General features: G+C 33.2%; 1 protein-coding gene across 4 annotated transcripts in view; it reads left to right on the forward strand.

Annotated features, from left to right (window-relative positions):
• Window positions 1-13,987, forward strand: part of SGTB (small glutamine rich tetratricopeptide repeat co-chaperone beta) — a 73,656-nt gene that overhangs the window by 25,296 nt on the left and 34,373 nt on the right. For 3 of the 4 annotated variants that reach the window (XM_074282398.1, XM_074282400.1, XM_074282399.1), the window contains exon 4: window positions 904-973. The exons of the other annotated variant lie outside the window; for it this stretch is intronic. In XM_074282398.1, the coding sequence (XP_074138499.1) occupies window positions 904-973 (70 nt within the window). The remainder of the gene's footprint in view (window positions 1-903; window positions 974-13,987) is intronic. 4 annotated transcript variants of the gene reach the window in all.

The following is a 13,987-nucleotide window of genomic DNA, read 5'->3' on the forward strand; positions in this document are numbered from 1 at the left end:
GTCTGGGTTTGCTAGAGGTTTAGAACTATAACAGCAAAACACCTAAAAACCCTGAAATATTCAGAGTAGGGATTTCAAGGCTGTACCAAACTTGTTTTCATCTTATATAGCTACAGGCAATGTTAACTAATTGTAGCTGTTAGAGTTTCCTATTAAGCTTTCTTTCAGCAGAATTATAATATGCTTTTTTTTTTTATTCCTTCAGTTTACTTGTTTGACTTAAAGCAAGAACAAAAACTTAATGATTTATCTAAAAACTCAATGAGGAGATTCAGATGTTTTATTCATAATCCTTAACTTTTAGTCTGACAAGCATTTATTAAATGCTTATTTATAAGAGAGGTACTATGCTAGTAGCTGGGAATTAAAAAAAAAAAAAACTAACAGCAGTTCTTGTCCTCAAGGAGGTTATGCGAGTCAGATATGAAATAGGTAATATTTATAGCATTTAAAAATTATACATACTGTAATTTTAATAATAGTGAGTCACAGTTGACGAATTTATTATGAGCATTACAATTATTCATAAACCATATTTTTCTGGAAAATTATAAATAGTTTTATATACTTGAGAAGGTTAATCCAAGATAAAAATAAGCATGAAACTTTACATGTTAGCAGATAGTGAAATACAGGCTCTTCATGTGTCCCTTGAGATACTGGATTGTTTATATTTGTGATGTTTACCAGGGCTTCCTATTGAGTATCTTTTGGTTGGATGTAGGTCTAGTCATATAAAATCTGAATAAATGGTAGGCATTGATACCATGGAATAGTTTCTATAGCTGATGGATGATGTATGATCAGAATCTTTAATTTGGCATTATTTTGATAGAGGTTCTGTTGAATGAATCTTTGTTGGCTTAAATGGAAATCACATTGATTTTTTAAAAAATGTTTCAGAATGACATTTTGCCACTCTCAAATTCTTTGCCTGAAGATGTGGGGAAAGCAGATCAATTGAAGGATGAAGGTGAGTAATTCCTAGGCAAAATTGCTTTTCTCAGAACCTCTATTGAAACTGGCCCTGTAGTATTAGAAAAGGGATAAGAGGAAGAGTTTTGGGATGCTTTTCTGGGACATACCACCACAGTTAACTTATCAGCCAATCAAAATTCATTTTCTATGTCCAAAGTAGGGTTCAAAAATTGAGTTCTCTTTGTGTTGCTGTCCATGGCAAGCTTTAAATATTCATTTTAACCAGCAATTTGGTTTACAATAACATTAATTTCTCTATCCTATGAAGAATGGAATTTTCTGCCATCAAAATATGTTCATTTAGATTAAATAATATTTTTAAAGGGTCTTTGTGTCACCTTGAATTTTGAACTACTTAAATTTGAACCATTGAACCAAGTCACTTTAACCATATTTGCCTCAGTTTCCTTGTCTGTAAAATGACAGAACCACAAAAAGTCTATACAATGAGAGATGATTCCTAGGCAGTACAGGTATGATTTTCTTTTTAAAAATTAATTATAAGAAAATGTAAACTTATACAACAAATAACTTAGACTTCTATTATTTATATCATATTATAAGATATTTGGTAGTTTGTTAGGAATTTTCTGTGTAATGATATTTGACTTCATAATGACACAGAGGAGAGGGCCTGTAAGATCTTTACACTAAGGACATTGAACTAGATGACTTCAAAGGTACTTTTTTTTTTTTTTTTTTTGAGGCTGGGGTTAAGTGACTTGCCCAGAGTCACACAGCTAGGAAGTGTTAAGTGTGTGAGACTAGATTTGAACTCTGGTCCTCCTGAATTCAAGGCTGGTGCTCTATCCACTGCGCCACCTAGCTGCCCCTTCAAAGGTACTTTTTAGCTCTAAATGTATGATTAAGATGACTTCTTTCTCAAATGAGGCTGGATTTATATCAGTATTGTTTGATTTGAAGTGTTTTACTATATTCTTATTCTTTAAAATTGGCATTTACATATATAGCATATGAGGTAAATGATTAACCAAAACAGTTGAGTAAGGAGTTTTGATTTCCTGACCATGATAAATAAGAGAGATTATCATAGGATAATTATTTGCTTTGCAGAATACAAATATAACAATAAGTAGTAGATATTTATTAAGTTCCTATGATCCCAAATTGATCCCTTATACAAAAACCTGTCTTTCAGTTTTTTGGAATGATGCTTTATAATTGAATGAAAACTGCAGATGACCCAAAAGAAATCGGAGATGTATAGTGGGTGCAAATAGCCCAGGTTACAAAGGCATGAAAAGTATGAAAAAGTTTTATGCCATAGAAGTATAAAATTAGAAAAGCTGGTGGATTTTATCTAGGAGAGATCCAGGGAGGATGTGGATTAAGTTAGTCCTGCTAATGTATGGAATAATTAAAATGATCTTATAGTTACAAATTTGAGATACCCTAAATGGTGCTTAGGTGAGAAGGAGGAACAGACAAGGGAAAATCATAAGGTCACTGTTGAATAGGTTGACTGCGAGAAATTTGTGGGATATTCAAGAAGAGAATTCCTGAAGGCAGTTTGAGAAGTGAAAAATCAAAGGAAAGGTCAGCAACTATAGCTTGAGGTTTGGGAATCATTTGCATGGAGATGGTATCAAAATAATGGGAGTGAATGAAATTGCCAAGGGAGAGAATATGGAGTGGAAAGAGAGGAAAATTAAAAAGAAAGAATTGAGAAGAAAATGATTAACTGAAAAAAAAAAGTAGAAGTGATTAGAAAAAGAGATGGAGGGCCAGGAGTATATGATGTTTCTGAAGTCAGGAGAGAAAACCAGTATTCAAGAAGAGAGTGATAGTCAACCATTTCAAAGCTTGAGAATGGTCAGAGAGGATTAAGATAGAAAAAAATCACTGGACTTCTAATTGGGATATGTTTCTATGATGACTTAGTAATACAAAGGAAAGCAGTTTTGATCAACACAGTGACCAAACGTGAGTATAGATCATGACTTTAGAAGGCTGACAGTAAAGCATGTCTCGTATCTCTTAATAGAGATGGGATGGATTAGAAGTGCAGAATGAGACATGCATATTCAGATACTGATTTGTTGATTCATTTTATTTAAATACACTTACTTGTTCCAAAGGAGGGAATCCTTAATGGTTAGTAAGAGTGGTATAAAAAGAAGGAAAGAGTATTAATAAAGCTTTAAAAACACAGGAAAAAAAACAACAAAACAACAGAAGGAAGTTTGTAGGGGGAGGGAGAAAAACAGGGCAATTTGTTACTACTTTGCTAAATTTAATTATGCCTTAAATACTACACATGACAGAAGTTGAAAGATTCATATAATATCTTTTTTGTTCTTTGAATATTAAAATGTGCTGCTAAGTTCATAAAAATGTTATTTTTTTAAAAAGATGAACTTAAGATCATCTTCTGCAATGACTTGTTCAGTAAGCTTAACTATAAAAAGAGGCAAGAGAAACTGGACAATAGCTAAATAGAATGGAAAGGAAAGGAGATGGAATTTTTTCAAGATTGATGGGGAAAAACCAAGTGGATGAAGAATGGCTATTGTTCATAAACTCATATATAGATGGATGGTCAACCCCTCAATTTGGTCTATCAGTACATAGATCTTGGACAGAAATTGCTTAAAGACAATAAACTTAAAGACAAAAATTGAACTGAAAGGATAAGGGGATAAGATTGTCTTTAGGAAATTTCATGGTGCTCTTAATCACCTTAAGCTACTTCTTGAAACATCTTTTTTCTTTCTTTTCTTTTTTTTTTTTTTTTAAATCAGTATTCCTCTAGTGGATTTATATGGTTGCAAGTCATGGAATACAAAATCTCTAAAGAATTAAAACTTCATATCACTTAAAAGACAAGGAGCATGCTGAGTGTGAGTAAGATGCATATTACCAATAAACAGTTGTGCGGGAGAAGCACTGTAAAAAAAACATAATCAGAAAAAATGTATTAGAAGGAAAAAAAGGAAGGCCAGTCATGTATAAGTGATAATTGATGGATAACTTTGGTGTTCCATTAGTATTAATACAAGGTCTTAGAGGATAGTACCCAACAAGTTGGATGGACTTCCCTGTGGAGTACTTAAGGAGGTCATAGATAATAATGATACAGAATGAGAAAAGCATGGATGAGTCTCATTCTACCAATATGTTTCTTTACAGGTTTCAAATCTTACTCTTTAAGAGTTGGCTCAATTGCCAACTCCTATGTGAAGCCATTCTTGATCATTCCAGATAAAAGGCAACTTTCATTTTTAAAAAATTTCTCTAGAATCCTATTCAGCAAGAACTGAATCGTTTTTAATAATAATATTACATACAATGCCTTGCCTATAGTAGATGCTTGCTAAATGTTTGTCATTTAGTCAAATTTACAAATGACAATGTTTGTCATTTAGTCAATTTGTCAAATACAAATTGAATGTGGAAATTTCTAATTATGGTATCAGGTACAAATGGAGAGGGAGGTTATGAACCAGAGACTAAAAATTTGTGATCTAAATAATGAAAAAATTGGGAGATCAGTGGGTAATAATAATAAGGATTGGGAGAGAGTGGTATTGTATAGACCTACTAAAGTGCTGGAGATATAAATTTTAAAAAGCCAGACACTTCTCCTTCTCAAAGAGCTTACGTTTTAATAGTAGGAGTTTCATAGGTATTTTAGCTGCTAGACTGGTTCTGGACATATCTGGTTTGTACTCAAATCCTTTCCTGTTTGGCAAGATCTAATTGCTGGCATTAACATGAAAACTACAGGGGTCACCTTGATAACTAGATCAAGCATTAGAGTAAATTTAAGTGAAAGAATTTTAGATTAAAAATTACAAAGTATATTCAATATTTAATATCCATAATTCTCCATCTCTACAAAGGATTGAGTTCACATAATATTGGTTAGTTTTTCTGAACTTTTTTTTTTCTCTTATTTTTTTGCCATAAAGGATGACCCAGGGAGAAGAGTGAACATAGGCACGCATTGGAAAATGTAGACTATTTAAAACCAAAAAACAATTTTTAAAAATCTCATTTAAAAACAACAAATTAAGCTGCTACTTTTCAGGACTCTATTATGTATAAAGGAAGACATATTGGTAGAAGGAAGCCAAGGTCCTCCACAGCTTTTATATATATCTGGTCCCCAATTTCTTTATGTAGAAAATGATTTGTAAGGGCTCTTTTTGTTTTAAATTTGATGGTTCCATAATTCTTTGCCCAAAACTCTTATGGGGGGAAGGAAAGGGAACAACCCTAGAATGGAGCTGAGGAGGAAGCTATGTTGATTGAGGGAGAACAGTAAATTCTCTGCCACCTATGCAAAGAGCTGACTCTTTTGAAGTATTGAGGAACCTATCGCAGGAAACAGATCCTAATGTCCTAACTTGTGAATGAAAATTAATGAAAGTCCCTGTGGTGGCCAGAATACTTATTTAGGGAACATGCTGTGCATTAAAAAAAATAAATAAATAAATAAGCACCCCACTCACACCTCCCCCCCCCATACCTACTTTCAGGCCTACTTTAGCCTTCTTTTCAGTTTTCACTGGAAAAAAGGTAATTTGGTGTCCAAGAGTCATATGCCCAGCAGTCACAGAACTGCTCTTCCTACCCATAGGCTGTTTCCTTTGGAGCCTGGGGTATGCTTCTTCTATTCTCTCTGGTCCGGAGTGCTGACTCATGGAAAACATTCAGCAATTCCTTGTGAGAGAGTCTAATCCATTTCCTACTTATGTTCCAGGATTTATCTCAAAGACATAGGCTAACCACTTTTAGGGCAGGAAGGTGGTGCAATAGATAGAACACTGAGTCTGAAGTTAGGAAGACTCATCAGGTCAAATCAAGTAAGTATGTGACTCCGGGCAAGTCATTTAATCAGCTTGCTTCAATTTCTTCATTTGTAAAATGAGCTGGAGAAGAAAATGAGAAATCATTCTATCTTTATAAAGAAAACTCCAAATGGGGCTACAGTGAGTTGAACACAACTGGAATCAGCTAAATAACAAACACTTTTAAGAACCAGGGTATAAAGCACAAGTGTTTGTTTCTTTAAAGAAAAAAAATGTATTTAATATTTTCCCCAATTAAATTAATAAAATTTTGCATTTATTAAAAAATTTTCGAATTCTAGATTCTCTCCTTTATCCCCACCCACAATTAAGAAATCACATGTGAAATTATGCAAACCATCTCCATAAAAGTCAAGTTGTAAAAGAAAATATAGGTCTTTTACCCTAATGAAAATAAAAAAATCTTCCAAAAAAAATTTTTTTTAAAAAAGAGAGGTTAGAGAGAGAATTCTTCAATCTGTATTCAGACATAATCAGTTCCTTCTGTGGATATGGATAGGATTTTTCATTATAAGTCCTTCAGAGTAGTCATGTATGATTGAACTACTGAGAATAGCAGTCATTTACAGCTAGTCATCCCAGAATATTGCTATTACTTTGTATGCACTACATGTTACTTTGCTTGACTTTATAAAGAATTTTCCATGTGTTTGTTTGTTTGGGTTTTTTTCTGAAAGCATCGAGAATCCAGCATCATCCATGATCCAGCATCATCATTTCCCACAGAACAATAATATTCCATTACCAACTCAAGTGTTTGTTTCTAACAAATATGTTGGTTTTTCTACTTTCCAAAATGATTTCTCCTAAAACTTGCTGACAACAACATACCCTAAAATTTGAATGGAATGATTTTAAAGCACAAGCAAGGAAAAAAAAAGAGGAAATAAAAAACTATTTGATATAAAATACTGAATGAGGGTTTTTATTTATGCAGCTGTAAATGTTCATAGAGTTCATAGAGTCAGTCTCTAAAAGCTATCACAAAGACTGACTTTGATCTTCATAGTAACACAGTTGACTTGAAGAGCATAAAGGACTGTTATCTCACTATGTTTATTGTTTCATTTTTTTCTGACAATTTAAATTTTCCTTTTTTTTTTTTTAATCTATATTTAACAGTCTTTTCAATTTTGAGTTCCAAATTCTTTTCCTCCTTCCTACCCTCTTCACTCTACCCACTGAGAAGGCAATTATACATGGGAAATTATGTAAGATATATTTCCATATTAGATATATTGCAAGAAAAATAGAATGAGAAAATCATATTTCAATTTATACTAACAGTTCATCAGTTTTCTTTTTGGAGTTGGATAACATTTCTTCATTAGGAGTTCTTTGGAAAAATCTTTAACAGTTGATCATCATTACAACATTTCTGTTGCTATACACAATGATCTCTCACTTCTTACTTCACCTTGCTTTTGTTCATATAGGTCTTGCCATTTTTTTTTTAATCACCACTTTTAATATTTCTTGTAGCATAGTATTACTCCATTAAAATCATATGCCACAACTTGGTTAGCTGTTTTCCCAATTGATGAGCATTCTCTCAATATCTAATTCTTTACCTCCACAAAAGAGCTGTAATAAATATTTCTGTACAAATAGTTCCTTTTACTTTTCCTTTGATATCTTTGAGGTACAGACCTAGTAGTGGTATTGCAGGTCAAAGGATATGCACATTTTGGGCATAGTTTCAAATTGTTCATGAGTTTACTAGTGGAAGTATTTTACTCTCATCCCTCCAGCATTTGTAATTTGTGATAGAAATGATGGGATACCTCAGAGTTGTTTTAATTAACATTTTTTAAATCAAGAATGATTTAAAACATTTTTATGTGATTGTGAATATCTTGATTTCTTCTGAAAACTGATCACATCCTTTGACCATTTATCAACTGGGGAATGGCTCTTGTTTTTATAAATTTGACTTAATTTCTATATTCAGTATATATTTGAGAAATGATGTATTTACCTGGGAAACTTTCTGGAAATATTTTTTATATTATTTCATTATTTATGGTACTATTTAGCAAAATGTAGTATCCCTGATTATCTCTTTTAATTAGGTATTTTTTTTTGGCTTTATTTTGTCTGAGATCATGATTGATATCCTTGTCTTTTTTGTTTCAGTTGAAGCATAGTAGAGTCTGTACCAGTCCTTTATTTTAACTCTGTTTCTTTCTATTTAAGGTAGATCTCTTATAAACAGCATATTGTTGGATTCTAATTCATTCTCTCTCTGTGTGTCTCTGTATTTCTCTGTCTCTGTTTCTATCTCTCTATCTCTTTATCTTCTTCACCCATTCTCTCCATTCTCCCTTCTCTCTTCTCTCTTCCCTTTCCCTTCTTGAAAAGTCTATTATGTTTTTAACTAGTGACTCCTTTAATCCACCCTCCTTATTATCATCTCCTTGTCCCCTTTCTTTTATCTCCATCTCCCCCCTCCTTTTTTCTTTTGGGTAAATTATATTTCTATACACAACTGAATGTATGTATATATTCTTCCCACTTTGAACCAGTTCCAGCAAGAGTAAAGTTCAAACATTGTTCATTTTCCATTTTCCTCTCCCCTGTAAAAGCTCTTCTTTCCATGCTTCTTTTATATAAGAAAAATTTCTCCATTCTGTGTCTCTCTTCCTCCTTCTCCCAGTACATCCCTCTTTCTCACTCCTTCAGTTTTTGGAAATCATTTTAATATAATTGACTCATACCCATGCCCTCTATGTAAACTCCTTTTAATTTCCCTAATAATGATAAAGTTTTTTAGGAGTTAATTGTATTATCTTCCCATACAGGAATGTCAACAGTTTAACTTTATTGAGTCCCTTATGATTACTCTTTCCAGTTTCCTTTCTTATGCTTATCTTGAGTCTTTTGTTTAAATGTCACATTTTCTATTCAGCTCTGTTTTTTCATTAGGAATATTTGGAAATCTTTTACTTCATTAAATATTTATTTTTTCCTCTGAAGGATTACACTTAGTTTTTCTGGGTAGGTGATTTTTGATTGTAAAACTAGCTCTTTTGCTTTCTGGAATATCATATTCCAAGCTTACCACTTCTTTAATGTGGGGTCTTATGTGAGCCTGATAATGGTGGTGTTTCTGAAGACGTTGTCTGACCTTGTTTGGGGTTTTCTTGTCAAGGACACTGGAGTGGTTTATAATTTTCTTCTCCAGTTCATTTTAGAGATGAAGAAACAAAGATAATTGGATTTAAGTGACTCATGTGAGATCACCTGCTAGTAAGTGAGGCCATATTTGAACTCAAGGAGATATCTTCCTGATTCCAGGTTCAATACTCTACCCACTGTGCCACCTAGCTGCCTGCATTCTGACTTTGGCAACATAATATTTGATTTGCTTCTTTCCGGCTGCTTGAAATATATTTTTTTTCTTTGATCTTAGAGCTCAAGAATATTCATGAGAGTTTCAATATTGGGAATTCTTTCAGGAAGTGATTAGTGGAGTCTTTCAATTTCTGTTTTATCCTCTGAATCTAAGACATTAGAGTAGTTTTTCTTGACAATTTCTTTAAATATGATGTTTAGGCTCTTTCTTTGACAGTGGCTTGCAGGTGGTTCATTATTTCTTAAATTATTTCTCCTCAATTTATTTTCCAAGTTAGTTGTTTTTCTAATGAAAAAAAATTTTTACATTTTCTTCTGTTTTCATTCTATTGATTTTGTCTTATAGTTTCTTGATATTTTGTGAATCATGGAGTCCTTAGCTTCTACTTGTCCAATTCTAATTTTTAAGGAATTGTTTTCTTCAGTGAGCTTTTGTATCTTTTTTTCCATTTGGGCAATTCTGTTTTTAAAGGAGTTGTTTTTTATTGTTTTTTTTTTTTTTTTTTTTTTCCCTATGCATTTTTGTATCTCTTTTACCATAAAGTCAAGTCTTTTTTAAGGTGTTATTTTCTTCAGTATTTGTGTGTGTGTGTGTGTGGTGCTTTTAAAACCTTTAATTTTCTTTTCATAATTTATTATTATTATTATTTTTTGCATCACATTTCTTTTCTCAATTTATCTTCTACCACTCATCTCTTTCTTTAGCGCTTTCAGTAATTTTTGTTGGGCTTGGGTTCAACTAGCACTTTTCTTTGAGCCTTTGGTTGTAGATGTTTTTACATTGATGTCATCATTTGAGGGTGTATTTAGGTCTTTACTGCCACCATTGTAGCTTTTTATAATCAAATTCTTTTTGTGGTTTTTGTTTTTGCTTATTTTCCAGCTAATTTTTTTTCTTTGAATTTTTAAACTGGGCTCTGTACACCTGAGAATGGGGAAGCACTGATACAAGCTTTAGGCTTTTTTGTGCTGTCATTTTCAGAGCTGGTTCTGGTTTTTGGTTTTTCCAGGGTGGTAGACTGCATGGAGAGGTGTGGTCTTTGTACTCCCAGTCTCTGCTTAGGTCTTTACCAGTGAAAGGCTGCATGGGCTTTAGCTCTTCTTTGTCTTGGAAATGTAATCAGGGCTGCTGCCCCCTTGTGACTGATCATCTGTTCTCTTCTTCATGGCTGGAGCTATGATACAGAACTACATATGAGTAACTCTGCTCCCAGTCAGCATCTGCTGTACTTAGTGTCAACAAAGGTCCCCCTGTAATTTCTTTCTGATCATTTGTCTGACTGATTTGCCATCTCTGGACTAAGAAAATCCGAAGCTGCTGCTACTGCTGCTGCTACTGCTGCTGCAGTCACTGTTGCTGTTGCTGTGGCTACGGTTGTTGTGGCTTCAGTGTGTTGACTCTGGACAGACTTATACCAGACCTCTGCCCTGGTGTTACAGACTTTTCCTGCTGACCTCTTAAGTTTCTTCAGGCCAGAAAAATGTCTCATCGTGACATTTTACTGACTCTGTTGCTCCAAAAGTTTGATTTCTATTATTTCATTTTTTAAAAAGTGATTTGATAAAGCAAAAGTCAGATAATCCCTGAGGTACTTTGTTCGATACATCATGGGTGTATTATCAAGTAAGGCATAAAACAGGGAGATATGTGCTTACTAAGAATTTTTACTGCTTTTATGGAGAATTTGAATAGTAGAGTCTATATGAAAGAATAAAAATCTATGATATGGGGACTTCCAGATGTTCCTAATATTGCCTTAATTACATCAAGTCTCAAATACTACAGAGTTCTTAAGCAAAGTCCACTACTATTCAAAAGTTCCTTACAGGCAAAACTTAATGAGTAAAGAATGATTTTTTTCCCCCTAAATTGTGCTATGAAGGTGAGTGCACAATTCATATTAGATTGTCAGAGAATGTATATAGTCCCTACAGATGGACAATGATCTGTGTCCATGAGTTCAATAGATGGAGAAAATCAGGCTGACGTGCCTTTGAAAGACTTTAATAATCCCAAGCTTCCCCTGTCACACAAACCAATCTTTTAACACCAGTATTTTTGGGGTGATATATGATGATGGAAAATAATGGAATTCTGCCATCTAGAGAAGCATAATCAAAAGACAGTGTTAGCTATGTACATTGCTAATAATAAATTGATATAAGACTTAGTCTGAATGATGTGGGAGATGGGGAGGGAGGGAATAAAAGAAAGATTGGGAAAATATCTGAGCCAGTAGAAAAAGGAAGAGAGACTATATGAGGAGAGAGCCTAGGTGCTACACAAGTCCTTATGGAATGTTAAAAGACCTTAAAGAAGGCCCCATATGGTTTGAGTGATTTAATGAAACCATGAAATGAAAGTTCAACAGGACACAAGAAATTGTTGCTAGTTTGAATTTTCACCATTTAAAAAAATATCGAAATTGAAATCAAATAAGTTGGGATGATAATTGGAGCACATTTAGTTAGTTAGATTGACATGATTAATGGCACCCATCCCTAAAATACAGTAATAGCATATTGAAACATTAAGTGCAAGCCTGCTCATGTTTCAAAGTTGGTTCATTGATTTTATATTTGATTATGTGATCTTTGGAGCAAATTTTAATTGTAAATGACAAGGCCAGAATAATGAATAATATTCCATGTTGCCTTTTTCTTTCTATAGTGTCTGTTATAGTCTATAGTATAGATGATCACAGGATTATAAATGTTAATGTAGAGGGGATTTTTGGTGACATCCAGTTCAACCCTTTCTACAGATAAGCAAACTGAGAAGTGAAGCAATTTATTTTACCATGATGCTATGGGGTAGTAAGTGGCAGACTCAGCATTCAAATCATGTCCTTTAATTCTGTTTGTCTTGTACATACATAGCAACTTATATTTTGGTTCTTCCATTATAACTTATTGAGTTCAAGGACTGTGTTGTTGCCCCTTTTTTTGTATGCTCAGGCTTTAGCACATAATAAATCTTTAAATAGTGCTCATTGACTAATTGACTATAACTCCAAATCCATCTCCATTTGGAGGTTTTATTATTTGCCTTTCTGAAATGCCTATAAATATCCCCTACAAAACCCCAATTTTTATGCTGGGCAGACTCCATGTAGGGAGGCTCTGTTCTGATACAAAGAGCAGGGAATCTTGAATTACTCACCATATTTGTCTTTTTTCCTATATTTTCCATGTTGTGAGAAAAGTAAGCTGGCATCTTATTAGACTTTTGTTTTGCTTTGTTTTTTTTTAAATGGATTATGCCATGTGTGTTGGGGGGAGAGAGCAAGATCATCCAAGCGATTATTACATGTGTTCTTATCTCAGAATATATATTTTAACTCATTTGTCTATAATCAGGATCTTTAGTCAACTCTTTAGTTTGACATTTATATAACATGTAAGATAATCTTTTTTCCTCAGAAGAATTTGGGTGAGCTTAGGGGGAATTCCCTATGATTTTGTCCTGCTAGGTAACCTAAGGACAAATATCTCTTACATTATAACATAACTAAGGGGTTGACTACAAATCAATTTTTTGGGTTTGAATTAAGTCTTTTCATCTGTCCATTATAATTTCAAACATAGATAATGTTCATTTGTTCCTTAATTGCTGTTGTATTAAAAAGTATGTCTGTAAGATATTGTACCTTCTTTGCACTCTAGAAAGATGATATATAAGCAAACAGACTTATTAGGAAAAATTTATGAATTAAATGAATTAAAGAAAATTTTGTAATGAAATGAAAGTCTTCTGTCCTTTTCCTTTCCCATTCATACTTCTTCCTGTTCCCAAGAAACATATATCCCTAAATTATATATGGTAGAAGTTTGGGTTTCTTTTTGTTGGTTTTCTTAAATTATGTGGGACACATTCCTCTGCTAGTAGGGATACTCATTTCATCCACTGTGCTGGCTACCTTGGTCATTTGTCAACTCATCTAAATTAATGTCATTGCATTTACCTGATTGGTTAAAAAAAGTGTCACTGAATGATATACTTTAGCCCTTAAAAATATCCCAACTACACATTGCCATAATAAATCCATCATTTGTGTTTTATCTCTTATTGCAAGGCATTTTATTGTCAAGAGTAGTTTGTTAAAACTTCAGTATTCTTACAAAAAATATTCTGAAAAGTTGATCATATTATCTAGCAGAGAAAGAAAAAATAAGAACTAACACAGGAAAGGGAGGAAGTTTTTGATGGGGAGGAAAATATAGTAAGAGGATTCAATGTAGAGCATGAGTATGTCCTGGGAAAAGCTAGAGTTGGGGATTCATAAGAGATAGTTGGCATCTAGGAGTAGAAGTAGGAGAAGGCTAGAATAAAAGGAGGCATTCCAAATTTTGCCTGTACCTAGCCCTGTTTTTAAAATAATTTCTCCTTGGATTATGCTTAAAAATAAAGAATTCTATCTTGTATAGATAAAGATGTAGATTTGTAAAAATTCAAATGAATATGTTGCTACTTTTTCAATAGCATTTTAATAGCAAGAGTACAGATTAGGCAGCTGAAGACCTAAGTTTTATTCCTAGCTATGTCACTTCAATGTCTTATGTGACTCTGGGAAACTCACTTAGCCTTCTGTGATTTGGTTTTACCCTTTGTAAAACAGAGATAGTAATACATACCCTGCCAAGATCACAGGGTTGTGTCAAGATAAAATACAATAGTGTATATGAAGAAAAAAAAAATTAAATAACATGTGAAGATGCCTTATAGATAGTGATATTGCTAATATTCTTTTGGAAAGTCCTTGATAAAACTTAAAAGTGTATTTATAAACATGACATTATGTGAAAAGATATGTAGTAGG

The sequence above is a fragment of the Sminthopsis crassicaudata genome, chromosome 1 (genome assembly GCF_048593235.1).
Source record: "Sminthopsis crassicaudata isolate SCR6 chromosome 1, ASM4859323v1, whole genome shotgun sequence".
Taxonomy (NCBI): Eukaryota; Metazoa; Chordata; class Mammalia; order Dasyuromorphia; family Dasyuridae; genus Sminthopsis; species Sminthopsis crassicaudata.